This window comes from Nesoenas mayeri, assembly GCF_963082525.1.
Source record: "Nesoenas mayeri genome assembly, chromosome: 5".
NCBI lineage: Eukaryota > Metazoa > Chordata > Aves > Columbiformes > Columbidae > Nesoenas > Nesoenas mayeri.
Genome location: NC_137548.1, coordinates 43,266,218 through 43,289,959, shown reverse-complemented (window position 1 = coordinate 43,289,959; position 23,742 = coordinate 43,266,218). Strand labels below are relative to the sequence as shown.

The 23,742-nt window shown below is 38.8% G+C and overlaps 1 protein-coding gene across 1 annotated transcript; it reads left to right on the top strand.

Annotated features, from left to right (window-relative positions):
* Positions 1–3,082: 3,082 nt before the first annotated feature.
* On the top strand, positions 3,083–22,933 carry SPI1 (Spi-1 proto-oncogene). The gene is made up of 5 exons (XM_080345593.1): positions 3,083–3,443; positions 10,080–10,173; positions 17,353–17,540; positions 21,392–21,548; positions 22,239–22,933. The coding sequence occupies exons 1-5, from the start codon at positions 3,399–3,401 to the stop codon at positions 22,553–22,555; spliced, it is 801 nt and encodes a 266-aa protein (XP_080201719.1). The 5' UTR covers positions 3,083–3,398; the 3' UTR covers positions 22,556–22,933.
* Positions 22,934–23,742: the final 809 nt, after the last annotated feature.

The window sequence follows — 23,742 nt, the reverse complement described above, 5'->3', positions numbered from 1 at the left end:
CTGCTTTCAAAGTGTTATAGGTCCTAAGATGAAGCTCCACATGAGGAAAAGGTGGTAACTGATTCTCCACAAGTAACTTGCAGCAGCCAGTTTCTGACTCCTACTCTCTCATTATGGAAAAATGCAATAAAGATATCTCAACTCATATCTTCAACTCAATAGTGGTATTTGTAACAAAGAGTTAAATGCACAGAATTTTGCTCTAGAGCTTCAGGCCCCACAGATTCCCCAGTCAGAGAGACCCATAGGCTCTCTTCAGAGAAGAGGGCAGACTCCTCCATGTCATCTGAATGAATGTTCAATGTTAAAGGATGATGTACAAGACCCACAAGCTGACTTACTTCTAGATAAAACAAGTTTGATGAAAAACACAACTCTGTGAAGGATATGGAACATACAAGGGAATCCCTTGCTTAGAGGTCTTGTCTTGCTGTTACAAGAAAACTCAGTAGCAGAATCTATGTAAACACTTGTTTCTGATTAAAAGATTTCAGGATGAGTGATGATGTATGTGGTTTTAGCAGGGAGAAAAATTACCTTCCAAGCACCAAACAAGGTTTGAGGTAACGGGACCTCTCTGTGATGTGGCTGCGAGTTGAAACCCTTTTGCTTTTCGTAACTTGTGGTTAGAAATAGATTGAAGAATAAATGGGTAGAGGTAGGGGAAGAACTGTCTCAGAAAAACTGCATACAGTGAGGTGATGCTTACACGGAAAATCTCTCAGATTAATATGAATGTTAAATGTTTTTAGAAATAATTTTCAGAAATTTAATCTTTCAACACAGCAGGTTTTTCTCTAGTTCACCGAATTCCCATGGTAGAGAAGGATCTCAACATTACTTCAAAAGCCTTTTGAAGGTCAGGTTACACTCTGTGAGTAGCAGTTCACATCATATGCCTCTGGAAACTGGTTCTCTGCTATGCAATTGTTTGGTAATTTCATCTGTTTTCTGCATGTAAATCATCTAAAGGTACTGCAAGGATCTGGACCAAAAGCATTGTCCATCACAGGCCTTCCTTTAGGAGTGAGAGGACTCCGTGATTACAAGCATAGGATAAAACAGCAGTTATATACATCAGTGAGAAAGTAATCTGTGTTGAATTTTAGCAAGATTGTTACTAGTGATGCTCCTATAAAAATGTGATAATGTAAACAAGCATTTTATTCTTGTATGCTTTATGCTTGTAGCATTTCCATTTATGGAAATACTCTTCTTCCTAACAAGTTTATCCAACTTCTGGACTTTCTGCTGGTCCTCAGGTTTTACAGCATATTATTTGGCTCTAATTCATCATACAGAGAATCAATTTCTTTATTTATATTAATAACCTCGGTGCATTTGAGATTCCTTATATGTTAAAAATGGTTGATAGTGTTGGTAATCTGGCATTCCCTGAGTGCAGTGAGGCTGGTGCAAAATATCTGTCCTTATTAGGTGATTTCCTGTCCTAAGAGGCAGTGCAGAAATATCCTCCAGTGTATGAAATACACTTGCATTCCGCTGTAATAGAAGCCTCTCTGTGTAAAACACTACAATTTTAAACCTTCCAGTAGCTGCTTAAGCTATCTCTCAGTGTATGATGAATCAGATATCATATCTTCTTTGTTCTGAATAGCCTTTTTAATAAACACACAATTCCCACAATTACTTTATCACCCATTATCCAATTGCCCACTTGAAGATTTGTGTATGCTATTGTTCACTCCCTCCTCCTCTGTTTGCACTGAATTTTATCATCGGGACTGTACTTTGCTCCTCTCCTTTTCCCCAAGGTTGTTCTGACCACTTCCAGGCCAGTATCCAAGGGGAGACTTGAGAACCATTTCAGAGGCAGTAGTGGACTGTTTAGCAGCTTGCTTATTTCTAGGTTAATGTCAAGATTTCATGGTACAAATCAAATAAGAATGAAATGCTTATGTATCAGTCCATGCTGGTGAAATTCAGTTTGGGGCTTCAAGAGTTAATGTCCCATCATGTTCTTGATCTTATCCCATTGCTAATATGGTTTGATTGTTGAGTTCCTAAGGGTGGGGAATGAGAGGAACTTGTGAGTGGCCTCTGTTTTACCAGTGTATGAGGGAGGAAGTCTGTCGTGGCTGAAATTCCCCCTCACACATAGCCCCAGGTAAGTGGTGAACGGGCTGCTTTTAAAAGCAGAACCTGTGGCACATGGGCATAGATTGAAGGGGAACAACCCAGGCAAAGAAACTTCACTTTTCCAAGACATTAGTAACAAACTGCAAAGCAAGAAGGCATTTTGAAGATTGAAGAGTGCTCTTCCCTTGTAGCAAGGCTCCACCTTCTACATGCTACCCCACGGCCCACTCACCCTGCCCCTGCCTGAACCTCACTGCGAAGGGCACATGTTCAGTGCAGCCAAATGCAAGTGAAAAAGTGGGATGAAGATACAGGAGAACACCGTGTGAGAAGAGCTAAAGCCAAATCTCTAAAGAAATTTCAGCACCTGACTTTTTAGATAAAAGTCTACAAATCTTGTCCTCTACTCACTGTTAAAGGCACTTTTGTGAGAGAAGTCAAGTCACTGTATGGGACATGTAATACTTTCTCCTTTTGCCCACTTGGTTTCTCCTTGCAGGAGCTAGAAAAGAGATCAAAAGAAACAAATAAGAGGACTAAGTATCTTTCACTGAATTATTTTGCAAGGTTTATGAAGGAAGTCTCATGGGCTTAACTTCAGTATTTTGTAGAGAGGTAAGACTATATATTTGAAACTGCATACTCTTTTTTTCATTTCTGCTAAGTATTGCCACCTAATTCCAACCCAGGACTACTGTTAAAGCAAGTCTGTGCCCTCACAGAAGTGGTCAAGACGGTGTCTCTATGCTACATCATTAAAACAGAGAGCAGCACCATCGTTATGGTTCATCTACAGTGGGAAGCACATAGTCTTTCCCCGAGCACTGCACGCGTACGTTTGTTTATTGGTAGCAGGCCCAGGCTCCGGTTGCTGATTATAAAGCAAGCACCTGCCCATGGCAGATCTGGCTCCGGGCAGACTTCCTGTTGCAGCCGCGGCTCCCTGAAATGAGATTTATGCAAACTGGCTAAAGCTGTGATGTCACAGCGCACTGATAGACCCAAGGGCTATCTCCCTTCTACAGACATTCGATAAAATCAGGAACTTCACATACAGCTCGGGAAGAAGTTCACCTCAGAACCTATTAGGGCAAACTATGAAAACTTGTTAGGGTCCTTCTCCTGTCCTGAGATCCATCACTGCAAAGGGACTTACCAGAGTCCGAGGATCTCGCTTTTTTTTCTTTTTCTTTTTCTTTTTCTTTTTTTTTTAATTTTTTTTCATGTGATTTTTTCATGTCAGTTATTCTGGATGTTTGAAAACTGAATTAAGAAAAATTCACTCAGAAGTTGGCTGAATGTTGCAAGCTTGCAAAATGGAAGGATTTCCCCTCATTCCCCCTGTGAGTATATGGGGTTTATTGGATAACTGGGCTCAGTAGCAAAAGACAAAGTAAACCAGGTTTTGTTATTTGAGAATATCTCTGTTTTGGTCTGTCTTTGTAATGCCAGGAAGTTGGGCTTAGGTCAATATATAAAGCTAGTGACAACATTGCAATGAATGGGAAATTAACATTTCCTCCCTAAACTTGTATCTGATTTTGATCTCCATTTGTTTTCACAGATTAAATGTATAGCATTTTTGTACAGAACGTGTATAGCGAGTCAGTAATTTTTTTTCTTCAGTGATGGCTCTGTGATATAAGGCCAAGTCTTTCTTCAGGTTGTAATTCTTCATAATCTGCAGTCTCTGACATAGTTTATATATTTAACTATCTACCAATCTGTGAGAGAAGAGTTGCTGAATGCTGATTTTACATATTTCAGATTTTAGGACTCTGTATGCTTCGTAATGATGGCATTTTAGTTTCTAACTTCAGCTTCTCTTGAACTGAACTCTCTTGAATATACTTGCTGTGAAAAAACAATTGGTGAATGAGAGGAAAAACCCCACAGGCCTTAATTGGGTCTTTCAATGTTTTCTCAAAGACACAAATTTTCCTGTATACTTAGGAGGCTGTTTCTGTCCTTTCTTTAACTCTGAAGCATTGTTACACTGCTGGAATTTATCATATGGTGAGTTCAGGAATTATTATTTATGAAGAACATAATGTCACTAACCTGTTGTTCCAAAAGAAGGCCTACTGGGAAATCTCTAAACAGAATGGGTAAAAGCAGCTCTAACTAGATTTCATTAAGTTTGTAGAAGCTGAAGAAATGTCAGATAAGGTGTTTTACTTGGCTTTTTATGTGATAGATAACTTACAGTAATTGCTGTACGCGTTCAGAAAACAGAAAGAGACAATGCAGATCCAGGAGCCCTTTTAACAAAACTTGTATCAAGTTTTCTTTTTCTCTTGTCCCATCTAATAAAGGCTAGAGACATGTTTCCTTATCTTCCACTCAGAAAGATAGCCCTTTGAATTCTTTTCATGTTTGGTATCCATCTTGACTGAAAAAATATGTCTTCTTTTGGTGAGACCCTTTACGCTAGCAGTTCATCATCAGTGTCTCTGAAATCCCCCATCTACCCAAAGGGTGAGAAAACCCTAAAAATCTTTTTTCTTTTTCTTAAACACACCAAGTTGCCCGGTGGATCTCCTGCAAATATGTCAGGACATAAATCTGTAGAGAAACTGAGAAAATAAAAAATGTACACACAGATTTCTCAGTATGTTACTTGTGGGACTTAAAAAGAAACCCAAAGTTTGCCCTCGACCAACCCAGAAACCAGCACCTCCGTTAAAAAAAAATCCAAAATTGTAAATTTTCTGTCCACTCATTCACTCATAGCCAAGTTTTCTGGACTCTTTCAGTACTGAATTTCAGTGCATACATTGAACAAATGGAGTGAAAATCTAACCCAATTTGGCCCATATGCTCATTCGTGTTGCAGTTAATATTCTGGCTGAACTCTGTTCAGATGAATGATACAACAGGCAGTGAAAATACAATTATGGCTTACAGGGGCACTTGACAGGGCAAACTGGTTTTTATTTTTGTGAACAAAATGTCCAAAAGTTAATAATTTTGTTGTTTGTACTTTCAAAATTGTTTTAAGAGCATTTTGAGCACTGTCAGTTAGAGCCCCATATGGCATCGTCACAAATGTCTGTGCCTCCTGGGACTTTTTCAGAAGGGAGACATGGGCCTGCTTCTAGACAGGGGTTTCTGTGAAGCAACACTTCCCTCCTCCGACCCTCCCAGCTCGGCTGAGGGTGGGTCAGTAACTGCCTTCCTCCCTCCTGTGCTAGGAAACTCTTATCCCTCATCTGGAAAACGCTGCTCAAATGGTTTAGGAGTACTGCATCTTTCTCTGAAGATTAGGATTTTTGTATGGAAGAGTCCAGTGCAGGATAGAATCCAGTTGTGCTACAGGGCACAAAATTATCATCAAACAGCTTTGCCTAAAGAGGGCCCTGGTTATATGTGAATCCCTAAGCAGCCACTCGTAGAAATCACAGCTTAGAATGGAAGTATATTTGTATGAGAGCGAAATGCCCACAGAAGTGCTCTGTTCCACAGAGCCCATGGCCCAATAAGTGATTGTGCTAATATTTTTACTCATCTTTTCTAAATAGTTATCCTGTATTTTTTTCCAAGGAAATATGGTTAATCTTGCCCTTAAAACTTGTATGAGCAGCACATCATTGGAAACTGTGTGGAGTATTTCTGAATCACATGCCAATGAATAGCTATGTCAGGACAACAAAAAAAGATCAGCATTTAGTGAATTTACAATCACTTGGTATCATCTGACAAAGTCTGGGTAAATAATAAGAACTTTCAGACTGCTATTCAGCTGAGTTCCCTGTATCTCAACCAACGCCACCCAAGCTTTCTCCAAGTAGTCCTGTGGTTTTCCCCTTGATTTTCAGGGCAAATAAGGAAGGTGAAGACAGCTGTCCATTTATCAAAGTCTGTGACAGATAAAGTATTGTTTGTTGAGGTTGGAAGATGGTTTTAGATAGAGTACTGCATCTCATGACACGTAGGAAAAGAGGTATCAACTTCAGACCACAGCTATGAGGTGCTAACAAAGCTTTCTGTCACTCTTTTACATTAAAACAATTGATAGAACAAATGGCCATTGACATCAGTTAAATATTAAATTGTAACATAAGCCATTCTTTGCATTTTCTAAGGGGAAACAAAACAGTTCAGTGTCATGGATGTGCTATTAGTAAGTAAGATGATGAAATGAGTGTGTGGGTGGGGAGGTTCCAGAAAAGGACAGGGCAAGTGGCTAAAGATTGGTACAAGGGGCAACAGCAGCAGATGGTGAAACCTATTCTCTCTAACTAGAGCAAAAGCTTTTAATAAAACTTAAAAAAAGGGGGAAAAAAAATTAAAAGCAAGTTCTTGGAAATAGTTTCTCTAATTAATAGAAGAAAAAATCCCTCTTTCCCATAGGATAGAGATAATCAGATAGAATCCACACTATACTGTCTCCTTTGACCACTATCTGATTAAGTTATGATACATAAACTTTTAATATTTAATATACATCTTCTCATCTTAGTTACTGTACCCTTGAAGATCAGACAGCAAGATGGAAAGTGGTCCTCATTAAAATCCTTTGTGGGGATGAATTAATTGGTCCAGGTTGCATGAGTTAACAAGGGTATACGCATACATATTTTATCAAATGGATTGCTGAGCAGAAAAACTCAACGAAGGAAATTCCCACAATGCATAATAAAGAGGTTTTAAGTCCCAGACTTTCAAATCAGAGTATGTAAAAAAACACTGTTCTATGTAAAAGCAGACTGGTTTTTAGCTGTCGAATATCTGTAACTCACTCTGCAGCCAGCCAGATCTGTAAATATCACTATTTAACACACCTTCCTTTACACACCTGAGTTCATAAAACTAGCTTTTGAACAGTAGAAATACTTCATTCTCAGCTCTTATGCTGTTAAACACTATTGCCTCTTACGGTATATCAGACTGAAATGGGTGAGTTCAGAAAATCTTAGGGAAGAAGAGACAGCAACTAGGAAAAGTCAAACGTTCTTTCCCATGCCTAAAATACGTACTGTTCATCTACTTTTGGACTAATATTTGGCCTTCCTGCCAAGATATACTTCTGTAAAGATACGAATGACAAAGTTTTTCTTGTAGCAGTGGAAATTATATACATATCAAATTAAGTCTTGATTGACAGGACACATTTCTTTGGAAAATCGCGTAGTTTTGGCTAAATATTTATCAGAGGTACACATTTTGATGCATTTAGATATGGAACATTTTTATAATTTCAGTCAGTTTCTAGTATTTTACTTGAAAGGAAACATTTTTCTTTCAAACTATATACATCTATATACATTTTTAACTTCCATTTCTCCCAACTAGTATGATGTGTATTTTCCATTTGGATGTTGAGATCTCCCCTTTCACAAAATATGAATGCTTTCCTTTGAGTTATGGCAAATAACAATTCTGAATATGAAGGCAAAAACTTAATATGTTATTCAGGTTGACACGATTTAACAGGAAGCATATATTTACAGAAAGGAAATGGGTGGTGGGGTGAATTAATTTGCAAAAATAATGAAAAGTAGAAATTCCTTTCAGAACTTTATCCTGAGGAAAGCAAAATACAGTCTTTTTCTTGTCAGAGATCAGAGTACACCACAGGTCTAAGGAACGCAGTTGAGTGAATGCATATCATCAGTCACAGTTAGAGAGGACACAAAGAAATCACGTAGAGGAAAACCAAAAGCATCAGAGAGAACCAGCGTTGTACTGTTTTCTTTGGTCACGCCTCTGAAATCTAGAAAATAGGTTACACTTCACATTAAACCTCTGTAGTTGAAGGGCAATTCTATTGGAATTATATTCATTTGGAATGGAAAACTGCACCTACATCATCTGGAGACAAAAAATAAGAGGAGTCACTTTACTGATATTCCTGCTGTGGTCACAATTAAATTATTATTTGCTCATTTTACTTAGTCCTTCCCTTAGTTTATCTTTATTGTGGGTTATCATTTTCATGGAATCACAAAATCCTAGAATCACAGAATGGTTTGGGTTGGAAGGGACCTTAAAAATATCTAGTTCTAAGCCCCTGCCATGGGCAGCGACACCTTCCACTGGATGAGGTTGCTCAAAGCCCCATCCAGCCTGGCCTTGAACACTGCCAGGGAAGCGTCATCCACAGCTTCTCTGGGCAGCCTGTTCCAGTGCCTCACCACCCTCATGGTGAGGAATTTTCTCAATATTTCCCTAAAACAGCTATGCACCACCACAGATTATATTGGGAGCTGGTAGACAGGCAATGGATTTGCTTCTGAGGCTTTGAATATTCCATGGATCTGATGCCCAGTTTGTGTGTATTCTGGAAGTCAAGATGTTTTAGGTAGTCCTACCAGTGCATTTTAACATGATATGCTAATACAGCACACAGCTGCTACTAAGGATCTACCAGGGTCCGAAGTATTTTCTAAAAAGTAATTTCTATTTTTTTTGTGTTCTAACATCTCGATCCTATGGGAATAAGTATTTTTCTTGATCTAATTTCATCAATTTCATCATAGAAATCACATCCCTAGAAAAGGACAATCTTTAAATCCCCAAATTCCAACAGAAAGAATTGAAAGAGTTAACTAGAAGAGTTAAAGAGTAGAGTTAATGAGCAATGGTAACTCTAATGTAGTTTTCACCAGAAAAAATCTTTTCCTTTTGCCAGCTGCTTATCTACCACCTCCATCTGGATTTTAATGGCAGCTTCGGCCTTAGGTTTCATTTTCTTGAGTAGTCTAGAGAAGGAAGAAAAAGAGAAGTTTGCCTTGCCTGCATTACTGGCATGCTGTTGCCATAATCTAATCTTACAAAATGCTGGTGTTCCATAAAGGAGACAGATTTATGGAGGGAGATGAGGATGTGGGACATACAGGTAGGCATATGAACATTTGAACATATAAACATATGAACATAAAAAATATGCCCATCATGTAAGTTACCATGTTGTTTTAAATATTTGTCCTTTTCTTTAAAGTTAGTTATGCTGAGGTCATTAACAGAAAAAAAAAAAAATACTTCTATTAGTACCTACTAGAAATAATTCCCTTTCAGAACAAAAAGCAAAGTGTTTGAGTTCTACTTTGAATTTGTTCAGACTGGAAGAAAATATTCTAACTAACTTAACTGGACAGAAGTTTAGCAAAGCCCTGTAAAGGACATTGCTCTGCTCCGACTCCTTATTCTGGGAAAAGACAAAAACAAATGTTAAACAAAGAAACAGAATTGTGCACAACTAATAATAAACAGACTACCTTTATTGAAAAAACATAAGATGTTAAACAGTCAGAGTAGTAGACGTGGGGAGGAAATCAAGTGGAAAAGTTACCCTATGTCACCTGTTTTAAGAAGACAGAGAGGACTTTAATTCTACAGCTAAGCAGCCAATAGGTCATGACTCAGTATCTGCCCTGCATTTGGACTTCTTAAGTCTTCTCTGTGCAGACCTAACAGCCCTGAGCAGCTGGTTTGAACTAAAAAACATCTACAGTTCATCTTGGACAAAAACGGAGAAATACAATGGTTTTATGCCCTCTGCCAATGTCATTACCCTCCTACAAGCTCCCACCACTTAATGAGACGTCCTAGAAACATTCAGAATAACATGCTGAAAGTTTCTGCTTTCTCTTTTGTGTAGAGGAGGAATAACAGTCATAAATGTTTCCCTGCTGTGCTGGTGTGACGGTATCTTGGCTTGGGCCTGGTGTCCAAGACAGCTCTCTGAAGGTTGGAAGGTGGGATATCAAGAAATTGTGCAATGCCACAGGACAAGTTCTGTTAAACAGACTGGGCCTAAGGAGATGGATTATTATTTTTTTTTTTCTTTTGCTTTGCAAAACAGTGTTTGGTGTCAAGCATTTTATTCCTGCTGATTCAATAAGAACTTGAAGCTTCCCCATTCATTCCCTAGGCAATATAAAATATGTTGGCATCTCCCCTTCACTATCTATATGAATAAATTTGAAGGGATTTGTGTAAACTTATAGTCCTGAAAATTCCTCTTCTCTTTACAGCCCTCTGAAGATATGGTGTCCTATGATTCTGACCTCTACCGACAGCCCCATGACTATTACCAATATCTCAACGGTGATGGAGAAAGTCATGGTGGTAAGTTAAAAAGTGTCTTCTTGAAGCATAGTCTCATGGGACACCACAGGAAACAGATTTAGTACATTCAGGAAAAGAACAAACATGTTGCTGTGATCTATAATGTATGGGAACATCCTTTCAAATCAAAAACCAACAATGTTTTATTCTGCTTAATGGTACTGTTCCAACCTGGCAACTGCAACACAGTTTCTCTGAAAGAGAATTTTAGAAGGCACTAAATGATGTGAGGAGCTCCCACATTATTCAGTGTATTGCCAGGAGGGTGGGATCTCCTGATCTCTGTCCTTCATTATCTTCACTGGGTTTTTACTTTCCTCTGCAGATCAAAAGCACTCTGCTTGTTTCAGAGCTCTTTAAGGACGTGGCTTTGCAATACTGTATTTCTCTTCTTGTATCCCCATCTCCAATTCCTGTTTGACTTGGGTCCCAGATGCAATATTTGTGCCTTCATTTTAATTATATTTCTTCGGTATTTGGCTGTTTTCAACTCCATATATTTCTCTGTTTCTTTTGACCTCTTCTGCATGCTGCCACACCTAGCTTTAACTTTCACTCTTCTTCCAGTACACCCAAGTACTTCCTCTCTCTAAATCTATGTAAAACTTCCTTGTAGCTGTTTGTATGTAAACCTAGTTCAATGTAAAAATACTGTATGAATATTTATTGTTTCAATTTATGTATGTGATTTCAAAGCTTTAGTGTCTTTATACTTTCATGTTGTCTGGGCACTGTAGATCAGAGGGGCAAGTCTTATTTTGTGAATTTTGTCTTCTGTGCAATACAATGATCCAGCAACACCACCCTGGAAATATCAGAGTAAATATTGACTCAGGAAGGAAAAGCACCATTCTACTGTATCACTTGTGGCAGTCCCTTCAGATCCTGGAGTTTCCCTAAAAGACTCCCACTGATATAGCAACTAGACCCAACAATGCTTAGTTTAAAATGCCTAACAACTTCACAGTACAGCACTGTTCTATCTGTGGTAGCAGAAACTACCTCAAGGGATAGCAAGTTACAGACTAGGATTGTTCTGAGCATTTTTCTGAAAAAGATCCCTACATAAATTTGTGCTCTACATTGTATTCAAGAAACATCTATGATATTCTTGATTTCTGAGGCAAAGAATTAATTCAGCTTTTAGAAGTTATCTCATGGCATCTGTCAATTCACATTCATCAAACTCAGCAAATTCCACATGGAAATTCAGGGTTTTTACATTATAACCTGCACCTGTTTGCACACCCATAAAATGAGGATAACATTTATTATCTCAAAAGCTAATTGTGACAATTAAACAATAAATATAAAAGAATAAATAAGGTGATGTAGTGACAGCAGTGAAGTGAAAGTGCTGAGAACACAAATAGATAGGAAAAAAAAAAAGAAATAAATAGAACAGAATTGTGAGAGAGGAGTTCAGCTTAGGGTAGAGTGAGATCACTGGCAATACATAAAATAATTGTTCAGGTCTATTCAATACCACTATGGACCGCAAAGAAAAGCTACCACATAAAGTAAATAGATACAAGACAGAACAATACTTCTGACTTTGCTGATAAGGGACTGTTAAAGAAATAGAAGGTCTTGCTCAGGTCTTATGAGAAGCAGGTGAGGGAACAGGGGCTGTTCAGCCTGGAGAAAAGGAGGCTGAGGGGAGACCTTATCACTGTCTACAACTACCTGAAAGGAGGTTGTAGCATGGAGGGTGTTGGTCTCTTCTCCCAAGTAGCAAGTGATAGGACAAGAGGAAATGGCCTCAAGTTGCACCAGGGGAGGTTTCGATTGGATATTAGGAAAAATGTCTTCACAGAAAGTGGTGTCAGGCATTGGAACAGGCTGCCCAGGGAAGTGGTGGAGTCACCACCCCTGGATGTGTTTAAAAGGCGTTCTAGACAAGGTTCTTAGGGACATGGTTTAGTGCTAGAGTTGGGTTATGGTTGGACTCAATGATACTGAGGGTCTATTCCAACCAAAATGATTCTATGTTTCTATTCTAAGTGTGAGACTACCTCTCTCTTACAGCTCACAAATTAATTTGTGACAGGGATATGTTTTACATGCATTACTGTCACTTTTCTAGAACATAATGCTGAAGGCAACCCTTACTCCCTATTTATGTGAGTGGGCAGTAAAGTACGCACAATAGTGTGTCACTAATTTAATATGTTGAAGATCGTTGCCAATGAGCAAACAATAAATTTAAAAAAGCAAAACCCCACCATAAAAATCCCCATATGTCCATCACATAATGAATTATTTGTTTGTTACTTTGGTTTTTACATACTGTAGTTTAACTATTTTGTAAATACCGTAATAAACACAGAGAAACAGTCATGCAGGACAGAAACTACTTCAAGGACTGAAGTATTAGTCCATCAGCTTACCCTGAGCTTGTATGCTAGTAAGTCTGTATATGTAATACAACTTGTTTTGTAACACTAACGCAATCTTGGCAATTACAAAATTACACTGCAGCTTTGTCTCTAAGTTATTACTAAACATTATTGGTTTACTAAAAATCACTTTTTATATGCAGCTGAATGCTGACACTTTTGCTAATCTCATGGAACTCACTAGATTGTGTGATTTGGGATTTTATTTTCATCCCACCTCCTGGAGTTATATGATCACTTAAGAATCTCGGCTTTGATTTTGTTAGGATTTTAGCCCACATAGAAGTGGAGGAAAGTCCAAACATGTGAAACTTAGTCTTAAATGCTATATGGAAAAAATAGAAAGAACCCCAAACTTTATTAAAAAAATCCCCTCACTTCAAAAGCATTCTCATGATTTGCTGGGTCCTGACTCATAGGTTTTTGAACATTTGGCATTATTAAAATCATGACATTTGTAAAGTAGGAGCTAATGAGATGCTACTGTTGTTATAGCTAAGATTACTGCACTGCCTAGGAGCACAGCATTTCACTCAACACAGAGTGGTTCTGTAGGGAATCAAGACATTCATTTTCCAATGTCCTTCAATACTTTTCTCATTTCCTCTATGGGTTTTTTCTTGGCTTGTTTATTTCAGACAAGCAAAACACTGTGGGAACATCTAAGGTGTGCAATGTGGCACTGTGTAAGAAACCCTCACCTAGTTCAAAACGAGTTGGAAAATCTGTACAGCACAGATCAGAACCACACAGAGTCCCTCGCTCAGACCCCACCAGGACAGCACAGCCTTGTCACCATGTGTGACATGGAGCGCTGGGCTGGCAGAGCTGACATGTCTCTGAGACAGGAGATGGCTCATGAATTTCTGCATGGTTCTGCAGATTTAGCCTGTTACTCCACTATAGGATAAATACCTTCCTTAAACCAATTTCCTATTCTAATTGCTGGTTCTAACATCATTCATCTATTGAAATGGGAGCAAAGCAATTTACATCAGTCAGAAGATAACTGAGAAAGTTCTAGTTATGTTTTCTCAGTGGTAGAGTGAGAATCTAACTTCACGGTGAATATTAACAGAGTGCCTTTAGGTCCGCTACTGCTTCCCAACAGGCTAACATCCTCTGTGTTGTGGGAGGGAGATCAGAATTCATGATTGTCCTTCCTCTAACCTTTCACTACATACAAGATCAAAACAAACAAAATCTCCATGTAGCTATAAGAGAGAATTTTTTTTCACATCCTCTTTCACTTCACATGAAATTTCTCATAATGACTCCATTGTGTAGCTATAGCTTGGCTTTTAATGATATTTTCCTTTACCCAAAGAACAGACACTTTCCATTTCTAGAACTTGTCTCTCCTTTCTTTTTTCTTCCTCCCACCCTTATGATTTTAAGGGAAGAACAGAATTCCTATGCGTTACTGACATAGCAATAGCAAAGGATATAAAAAGAAATAGCTGCTGATAACTCTAATAACTGCAGACACAATTATTTAGATTTTTTTTTTTAATATTTTCATGTGTAAAAACTTAGCCAGGATGGTTAACTGCAGAGGGGCTTGTGGAGAAAGAATTCAGAATTTCTCTTTTAATATAACTAAAACAATATTGTTTTTCCTATCATTGTGAAATTATAGATAATTTAGAAAGAAATAAGGACTTTTGCTCCTGTCACAACTTGAATATTTGGATGTCAGTTTGTGTTGAAGTAATTTTTGATACAGATTTATTTTATAATGTATTATTATTACATGGTCACTGTAAGTTCCTAAATGCTGTGCTATTAGTACAATTCTATTATAGTACTTTACAGCAGCACCTAATTCCATAAAAAAAGGAATTCAGTAACAACAAGGGTAAATATTACATAGTGATTAACACGAGTATGCATCAATAGTGTTCCATAGGTTGATTTATTTGCCAAGAAAGAGTTTAAAACTACAGTTCTAGAGGCAGCAGGAGTCTTGTCCTAAGCTCCAAAAATGAAGAGATATCTTGAAGTATAAAAACATGACTGCTGATAAAAAAGAATATGTAAGAAGAATCAAAAGTAGACCACTAGGAACATGCACAAATACTCATGGCTATGCATGATGGAAACGTACTGTGTTCTCTCTTGACTTCCATAGCTACTACTAGCAAGACATTCCACAGCTGCAGACCTGCTATTGACAGCCTCAGGAGTTTTGCCTGGGCTTTGTCATCCTCACTATTATGCACCAATGTCATTCAGTGTGGTAGATTATCAAAGACAAGAATATACATTGACATCTCCTTCTCCCTCTCTGGAGACATTCAGAACCCACCTGGACACATTCCTGTGCAGCCTCATCTAGGTGTTCCTGCTCTGGCAGGGAGATTGGACTAGATGGTCTTTTGAGGTCCATTGCTATCCCTAACATTCTGTGATTCTGTGATCTGACAGAGGACTTTCTGCACAAGGAGCAGAGCCAGATCATTCTAGAGAACAAGAGTATACATTACTCCTTCAATGTATTCTCAACAATTTGTTATACAAGGCTGTCCATGGCACATGGAGCCTCAATGGTTGGCTCTACTTAGAGGAATCTGCAGTAACTTAACCCAGAAAAATCATGAGTTAGTGTTGTTCAGTTTTTCAACTAAGCAAAAAAGTTTCAGATTGAAACTGCCCAAAGCTTCCTACCAGGACACAGCTTTGGATAACCTGTGGATTCATACGCAAACACTGTAATTTCCTGGGCTGGACCAGATGTGAATGTAAAAGTACTTGAGTACTTTGCACCCATAAAAAAGCACTTTTTTAACAAAGAAACAAAAACTTTTCTGTAGCACAGCAATATGAAGAAGTGCTACTGTGTATTATAATTACAACTTTGAACTATAAAATTTGTACATAGCCCACAGAAAGCACTATAAAACAAAGCAAAGAAATTACAAGGTAATACAGCAACTCCCTGGGTGTTTTTATAAGTACCTTTCCATCTCTTTCACATGCGGTGACATGATTTATCCGTGAATCAGAAAAGCAGGAAGGACACAAAGTAAGCGCTGGTGTGGTAAATGGTCTGATAGAGCCTCCAAATAAATTTCTACAGGCCTGAGTGATAACAGCAGTTAAAAGAACTTATAACTTCTCAAGTATGGCTATGTTTGGTAGAAGCAGATCACTGAGTTCCCTCTCAAGGAAGTCACGTTCAAAGTCACTAGCCCAGATCTCAAATCCTCAATGAGATACGACCTGATTGAAACCGAAGTGGGGAAGGATGAGGCGACAGAAGCTGAGAGAAAGAATGAAACTAGTATTTAAGAAAAAATATTCACAGCACATTAGTATCCAGACAATGGCGTTGACAAAACCATAATATTTCACAATGAGACAATTGCTCCTCTATAAATTCAGTACCACTGCACTTGAAACAACATATTCGGTTCTTATTATTGGAAGGATGTCAACAGCTGGGAGGGAGCTTGCAGAAATGTCCAAGTGTGATGAGGGGGGGTGAATATACTGATTTACATTGAAAGACTGAGAGCTAAAAGCCTGCAGCTGGGTTAAGTGGTAATTACGAGTATATTGTAAGTGTACGTGATAGCAACAGGAAAACATGTGAAGGGTAGGACAGAAATGATTTATAATGATACAAGAGAATAAAACTTGGAACAGTAAGATACAAATTAGAACTGTTCACTGAATATTATACGGAAATTTTGGCCATGCATAAAATGATGCATGAAAAGTTAAACTATGGAAGATTAACCCCCAGCTCATTTAGAGCAGAGGATCTGATGTTGACTTTGATTTTAAAAAACAAGAGTGCACACAAATATGTGCATCATTATGCATGCAGGTACTGTCTGTAAAAGAGAAATAGCATTTGCAATGCTTCTCATTTCCTCTAGCAGATTTTACATTTTGAACAGCAAATACGAAATTCTAAAACTTTGGAGGCATTTACTAAAAATAAATAAATAAATAAATAAATAAAAATCTAAAACTGAGAATTATACAGAATTTTATTTCAAAAGTAAATGAAATAAATCAGGAAATAGTATTGTGGTTATCTGAGTACTTTTTATGTTTTTGAAAAAAAATCTAAATTATCACAGAAATTTCAAACATACTAAAGAGATATGAAAGGTAGAGTAAGAGTCTGCATCAGAATTTAGCCTCACTGTAAACAGTGTACACAAGACTGTTGCAACAGTTTATCCTTTTATTCTCCAGTATCGGTCCTGAAAAAATGTGTGACATACCAAAACGTAATTACGAGAAATATCTAGGAAAATGCTGTGCCTTTTCTGCAGCATTCCTGATATTTTGCTAGCAGATTAAAACAAAGATTGAAGATAATGGTAGAATGATCTCTAAATTTTTTCCATCTCCATTTCCATGCCATGAGGAAGAGTGTAATAGAACATGACAACATGTAAATCAGTAGAATTTGTTGCCTACAGAATGAAAATATAAGATTGTTACAGTCTCTTCTTGAGAAAGGTGCCAGCTTTAATGTCTTTTGCGTCTTGCGCTAAATTATCATTGAAATCCATCTCTCCATTTAAGAGTATTCTCCTAATTAAAGTGTCCTAAGTATTACTTCCCAGCCACAGGCATTTATGAGATTAGGAAAAGAAACTTTACAGGGAGCTACATGGATCATCACCAGAGATAGACAGGTCAACAGGGATGGTGTGGAGAGGGCAGAAGGACAGTGACAAGAGTAGGAACCAATGAAGACAGGTAAATGCCATGTTTCTTAATCTCATAATGACAGACAATCTATTTTTATTTTCTTTAGATCATTACTGGGATTATCATCCACACCACGTGCACAATGAGTTTGAGACCTTTGGAGACAATCACTTCACAGAACTGCAGAGTGTTCAGCCTCCCCAGCTGCAGCAGCTGTACAGGCACATGGAGATTGAACAAATGCATGTCTTGGATTCTGCAATCCCAACCACACACATTGGGCTCAACCACCAGGTACGGTTACCAACCCTTACTCAGAATTTAGAATGATAGTTAAGGGGAAGGAAAAAAATGCATCGGGGAATGCAGACTCTCATGTGAAAGAGATTGATGAAATGAATTACACAAGTTCTTACTGCACAAGCACTTGATATAAAACTTCATTCTCGGGACAAATGTGGTTTAAGCATTCTTTTTATCTGGATAATCAGAAGTCATGTTTCTCAAGCTGTGCCTCAAAAGATAATTGCATTTTGTGGAGGTTTTTGAAATTTCAAAATTTTGTTTAATTTGGAATGAAAATTAATTGTTTTGAAATCAATTGTTTTGAAATTCTGCAGAGGACCCGAGAACTGATGCATTGTCATAGCAAGGGCAGCCATGACAACAGGGAAGTATTCTGAGCCTCAAAGTAGCGGGAAAGTTTTAAATATTTCCAAGTAACACTGACAATTTTACATGACCTGGACAAGAAATACCAATAAAGACAAGTTACTGGTAATTTTACCACAGTGAAACAGGCAGAGGACAAGCTACATGTTTTTACCTGGAAGTAAGTAAGTCACAAGCCAAAACATAGTCTTGTCTCTGCTCAGATTTCGCATGAAGCCAGTCATCTCCCTTTAAAAGAAGATACTCCATTTTGCAGTAAAGATAGTCACCAAAGTGCCAGTGAATTCTCACTAAAGCTGAAATTATACTGCAAAGATACTAAGCAAAGGGAGTGTGGAGATCACTTTTAACTCTTGATCCTACAAGAATATGACCAAAATCATTACTGGGAGTGATAAGAAAGGTGGGTGTTCTTGTGCTACAGATTTTGCCGAGGCAGGCAAGCTACATAAAATGTGCTTAATCCAAGACAGGGTAGGACAGAGATCAGAGAAAAAAGTCTCTGCTGATTACAGTGCTGCATACTATGGTGCCATTGCTGAAGTTTTGTGAGAGGAACTGCCTGCATGGATTTGTCATTTTGGGCTTCTCTGTTCAAAGCAAACTGAAACTGTATATAAATATCGTACTAATCAAAAACAAAGAAGGAAAAAAATGGAGCTAATAAGTTAACACTGTTAACAGGAAACTGACTGACTGCAAGCTGTCAAACCTCTCACCTACTACTCAGAAAAAAAATCAGGAATAGAGTATAAGATGTAGATACAAACAAAGAATTAGGAACAGAAAGTTACAAATATAAAAAATGCTTCATGGAACAAGCAGTCTGTGGGAAGCTTTGAGTTATTTCAGTTGCTCAGCGCAACTGTTAATACATGATGACCAACCATTACCTCCAACCAAAGGCAAAGAATAAAAACTAGCCCCTTTATGAATGTCTTTGGAAGTGGCACCAAAAAGCAGGGGAGGGTGCTTCTGCTTATCCCACTTCATTCTACTCAGTTCTCATCTTCAGGACAAAAGGCAGGTTACTAATTTTGTTGCAACTTTTGACAAAAAGTACTGTGCTCTCTCTGCCCCACCCCATACCAAGCTGCAGAAGTCAGTAGTAGGTAGAGTTCACCAGTGCTCTCCTCTTCCTTACCGGCTGGGGATCTTTGGCTTTTTACTTTAACCTACAGTAGCTCATGCAAGTGGTCCCTGGCAGGCTCTGACGTTCAGACTGGTGTGTCTCAGCCACAGCTCTAGGCAACACATGCTATTATTCAGGGCATTTTCAAAGAAACAGAAGCAGGAAGCAAGATTTAATCCTCCACTGAATTTGCCAGTTTTTGAATTTTGAATTTGCCCATGCTTATCATGCAGTATCAGTTACAGTTTGTAAATAAAGGAAGAACATGCAAAGATATTTCTCTAATTTTCTGTTGATATGGCATTTTTTGTCAAATCAAATTTGAGGTTCAAGCTGTTCTTGGACAAGATTTCTTTCAAAAGTTTTATTAGCCTGCTAACAGGTGGCCTCATAAACAATAAATTCAGAAAATAATAGTCATTCTGAAGGGAGAACGAAAGAAAAGATTGGAAAACAGTGAAGAGCTTTAGAAAGAGGAAAATCACAAGACCCTGAGACAACTTCAGAATATGGAAAATACCTAGCAGTTTCTTAAGCTGTCTCTCTCCAGAACTGTATTAGTAACCTGTCTCTTTCAAACGCACTAGCAGACCTTCTGTGACTCTGTGTAACATAACTGTGTGACACTGTGTGCACTGACCTACACTGAGTTTCAAGTGCAAAGTGTAAGCAAAAGTGCAGCAGATAGGGAAAGTGGGGACGGCGTGGAGGAAGCTTGCTCAACTCCCCAGGTTGGCCTCTGCAACTCCCTCTGCTTGTGAGACACCATTCCCCCTCCCTCCTTCACAGCTCTCTCCCACATCCCCCTCCAGCCCCAGAGGTTTCCTCACTCCCCTACCACCTCCTAACGCACTCCAGGTTTCCACAACCTTTTCCTCTGCAGGGACATCCATCTCTGTCCCCCCACTGTAAGACATTGTCCCACATTCTCATTCCCCCTCCGCCCTGGCACTGTCTCTCCCTTCTTACCCCTGAGGCTGCAGCTTTCTTAACTGTAAAAAGCTAAAGGTGACTCTGTGGTGAGGGCTGAAGTGTTACTCTTGGGGATCTGGCAGGAAGCTTTACACACACTCTTGCCCAATCCTGGCCTTCCTGCCAGCCAATCTGCCAACTCATTAACCGCCTGCTGCTGTACCCCCAAACCAACCCTTGGCACATGCCTTATTGGGACATTTTAAGCTGGTGCAAAACTCATCGCAGAAGTACCACTCGGCAAAAAAACAACATGGGGTGGGTGGTGTGACTCATGAAGTGAACACCCACTCCCCGCTTCAGTGACGAAGAGCAGTTCAAAAGGAGCTCACCTTCCAGGACTATCAATCTGGCACATTTCATGAAAACCACATTTTATACACTTCTGGGTTTTGGGGATGTTGCTTGGTTTTATTTAATGTAGGAATTGGGTTCTTACCCCCTGCCCCTCAGACCAATCTGTTTCTCATTCTTAAATAAAAAGCTGCAATAATTAATGGCAACTGGTCATGATCCCTAAGAAACCAGACAGCAACTGAGAAGTTACAGAGCTGAGGTATATTCCACACTGCTCCTGACAAGACCTCTATGTAAAAGCAAGAGAATTTAGCACAAAAACTGGCTTGTTAGCTTTGCAGATGAGAAATCTCCATTAATGTGGAATTTTCAGATAGCCACTTAGGAAAGGAGAATGTAAGCCAATATGATGTATCTTCATCTTGGTGTTAAAGCTGTTCCCCTCCTCATGAGGGAAATTCAGGACAGGAAGCTGACAGAGCCATGTAGCCCCATCTCCAGAGTGGGATGAAGTCCTGAGGGATGTAGTGCTGTCAGAAGGGACGATGCCTGAGAAAGGAAAAGGACAACAGAGCCAAAGCCAGTCAAAGAAGCCATGCTATGGTAGAACTCTTGAGCTCTTTCAAATGTAAAAGAGTAGTTCCAGAAGGTCTGTGTTAGAAAAAAAGTTGTTCTCAACAGCAGCTTTTCACTCAGGATAGGCAACAGGGATTGGAAACTCGTCATGAAGAATGTTAGCTTTGGGGAGGTATGGGGGAAGAGGGACAACATCACTTGCATAGGATAAAGCATATGGGAAAGTTCTGACTTTACAAACTTATTCCTCCTTCCTTCTTGTAAAGATGCATCTTTGTACACATGTAAGTGTTGATTGTTAGCTGGAGGTGTTTCTTAATTGCATAGTATTTATTATAGTCAACAACTAAGTCAGTTTTACCCTAAATAATCACATATACCTCTTATTTTCTCCCCTCTTTTCTCTGTAACTGTCTCCATGACACTTCGATTATTTTATCTCGATCCCCCACTCTCCATTACTCCTTCCTTCCTCTACTGCTCTTTTCTTCCAAAGGTGTCCTATCTGCCTCGGATGTGCCTACAATACTCCTCTCCACCGCAGCCCAGTTCTGATGAGGAGGACATAGAGAGACAGAGCCCCCCATTGGAGGTATCAGATGGGGAGACCGATGGTGTGGACCCTGGGCCTGGAATTATGCATGGAGAAACAGGTCAGTGAAGACAGAAGGACTTTGTCAAGCTATGTGCTGAGCAGCTGTTACATTACCAGGATGATAAGGAATAAAACTGTAGAAGTACCATGCTAGTATTTTATTCCACTGCCAAAGCTTTACTTTCCCTGACTCCTTGAACTCTTCTGTCCTCCAAATCTTTTACAACCATAACTGTGTCTATATCTAAAATCTCATTTCTTCACGAACTCCCACTTCCTCCTTCTGTCTTGTCTATTCAGGCTTCTTGCATGGAAACATCTTTTGCCTTTTCTACTCCAATTTCTCCTAACAGATGGGAAAACCAATGCAAGAAGGTCAAAGATTTTTAAAAGTACTTAGCCCGGTTTGCTTAGTACCTGAAAGTCACGTTCTATGTAACCTGCCCAAATTAGCTTCAGATTAGTTTCAGGTTAGCGATGTTTTTCACTTAGCTTCAAATTAGCAAATTAATTTCAGAATAAGGGTTTGGCCTTTGGAATTCCTTATTTTTGTTTTCGATACATCAATCCACATTATGTCCTCACAGTATAGCACTGTCTATATTTATAAATGTTGCAAACAGAAAAAGTTATGTGACTGACAAGCTAGTTGGAACAGTTATATGAATTACATATGTTCTGCTGTTTCACCAGCAACTACATGCTAATACTACTGCTCCATTGCCCTTCTTCTCTGACTCTTACACAGGCAGCAAGAAAAAGATACGTCTGTATCAGTTCCTTCTGGACCTTCTTCGCAGTGGAGACATGAAGGACAGCATCTGGTGGGTGGACAAGGAAAAAGGTACTTTCCAGTTCTCCTCCAAACACAAGGAAGCACTGGCTCATCGCTGGGGCATCCAGAAAGGCAATCGCAAGAAAATGACCTACCAGAAGATGGCACGGGCTTTGAGAAACTACGGCAAGACAGGAGAGGTCAAGAAAGTCAAGAAGAAGTTGACCTACCAGTTTAGTGGAGAGGTGATGGGAAGGGGGGTCACTGATAGGAAGCATTATCCTCACTGAGGCCATGGGACCCTAAGCAAGAAAAATATTAAGACCTCCTGGCTGGATAACAGCAGAGCAGATGGACGCATCTTTCTCTTTGCTTCCTGTGCCCCCTTCTCTGCCTTTAAAAGGGCCTTTACCGTCAGGTGTTTCTGGTACGAATTCCCTTCTTCAGCATCTGAGAATCTTAAACATGACAGAATTCTTTGCTTCCATCCTACAAGCCGGACAGAGTTGGGAAATTTAAACAATGTACAAATATATTATTGTCATAAAATATTTTTTTTTGATTGTATTGTAACTAAAGAATTCAGCTGATGAAGTTTTGCCTTCAAAGGTGGTGCTGTGTCATTCACAGTGACGCTGCATTAGCTTACAGCTTTCAAACTAGCATTAATACAGGCTCTGCCGCAGCTCTCAAAGCTAGAGAGAAGTTTGCAGATCTTGGAATGATACTTGTTCTTTTAAATAGTAATAACATGTACATATTTAATAACATTTGATATAATGAAGTTCTGTTGTTTGCATAATAAATGATTACTTCACAAACAAATCTCATGTGCATTCAGTTACGCAGATACAGCTCATGTGTGGCACCTGAACAAAAAGCACACAGAGTTGTACGGCCTTATCCATCTATCAGTACTTTTTAGTTTATTTAGAAACATCATAAATGCTGGCAAACTAACAAATATAATAGGTGAGAAACATTATTGTGAAAGAGACTACAGTACTGAAGTCAATTTTAAAATACATATAAATATATGTCATCATTTTTTCCTATGCAAGTGAAGCCCTGCCAGTTTAATAATTTCTATTCACTTATACCAAGAACAGCATTTATAGCTCTATCCAGTTTAGAACATAACAATTAACCATGTTCTTTTGTGGTTTCACTCATTTTCCTGCTCCTGTTCTTTCCTCTTGCTTGCTTACCACCCAGATGTATCTTGATTTTAGCTTGTGAACCTTTCTGGGAAATATGTTGCATTTAATCATGCACGTCTTTTCAGAATTCTAGTACAAAAGGGTTTCAAGATTTTAACTGTGGCTTTTAGTCCCTACTGTAAAACAATAGTAACTAATAACAACTGCATTGTATAAATTACACTCAAAATGCAAAATAAATTAACATCTGAGGCACAATGGTAAATTTACCCAGTATATCTAAACACAGAAAAGAAAACCGAAGTTATCCAACACTA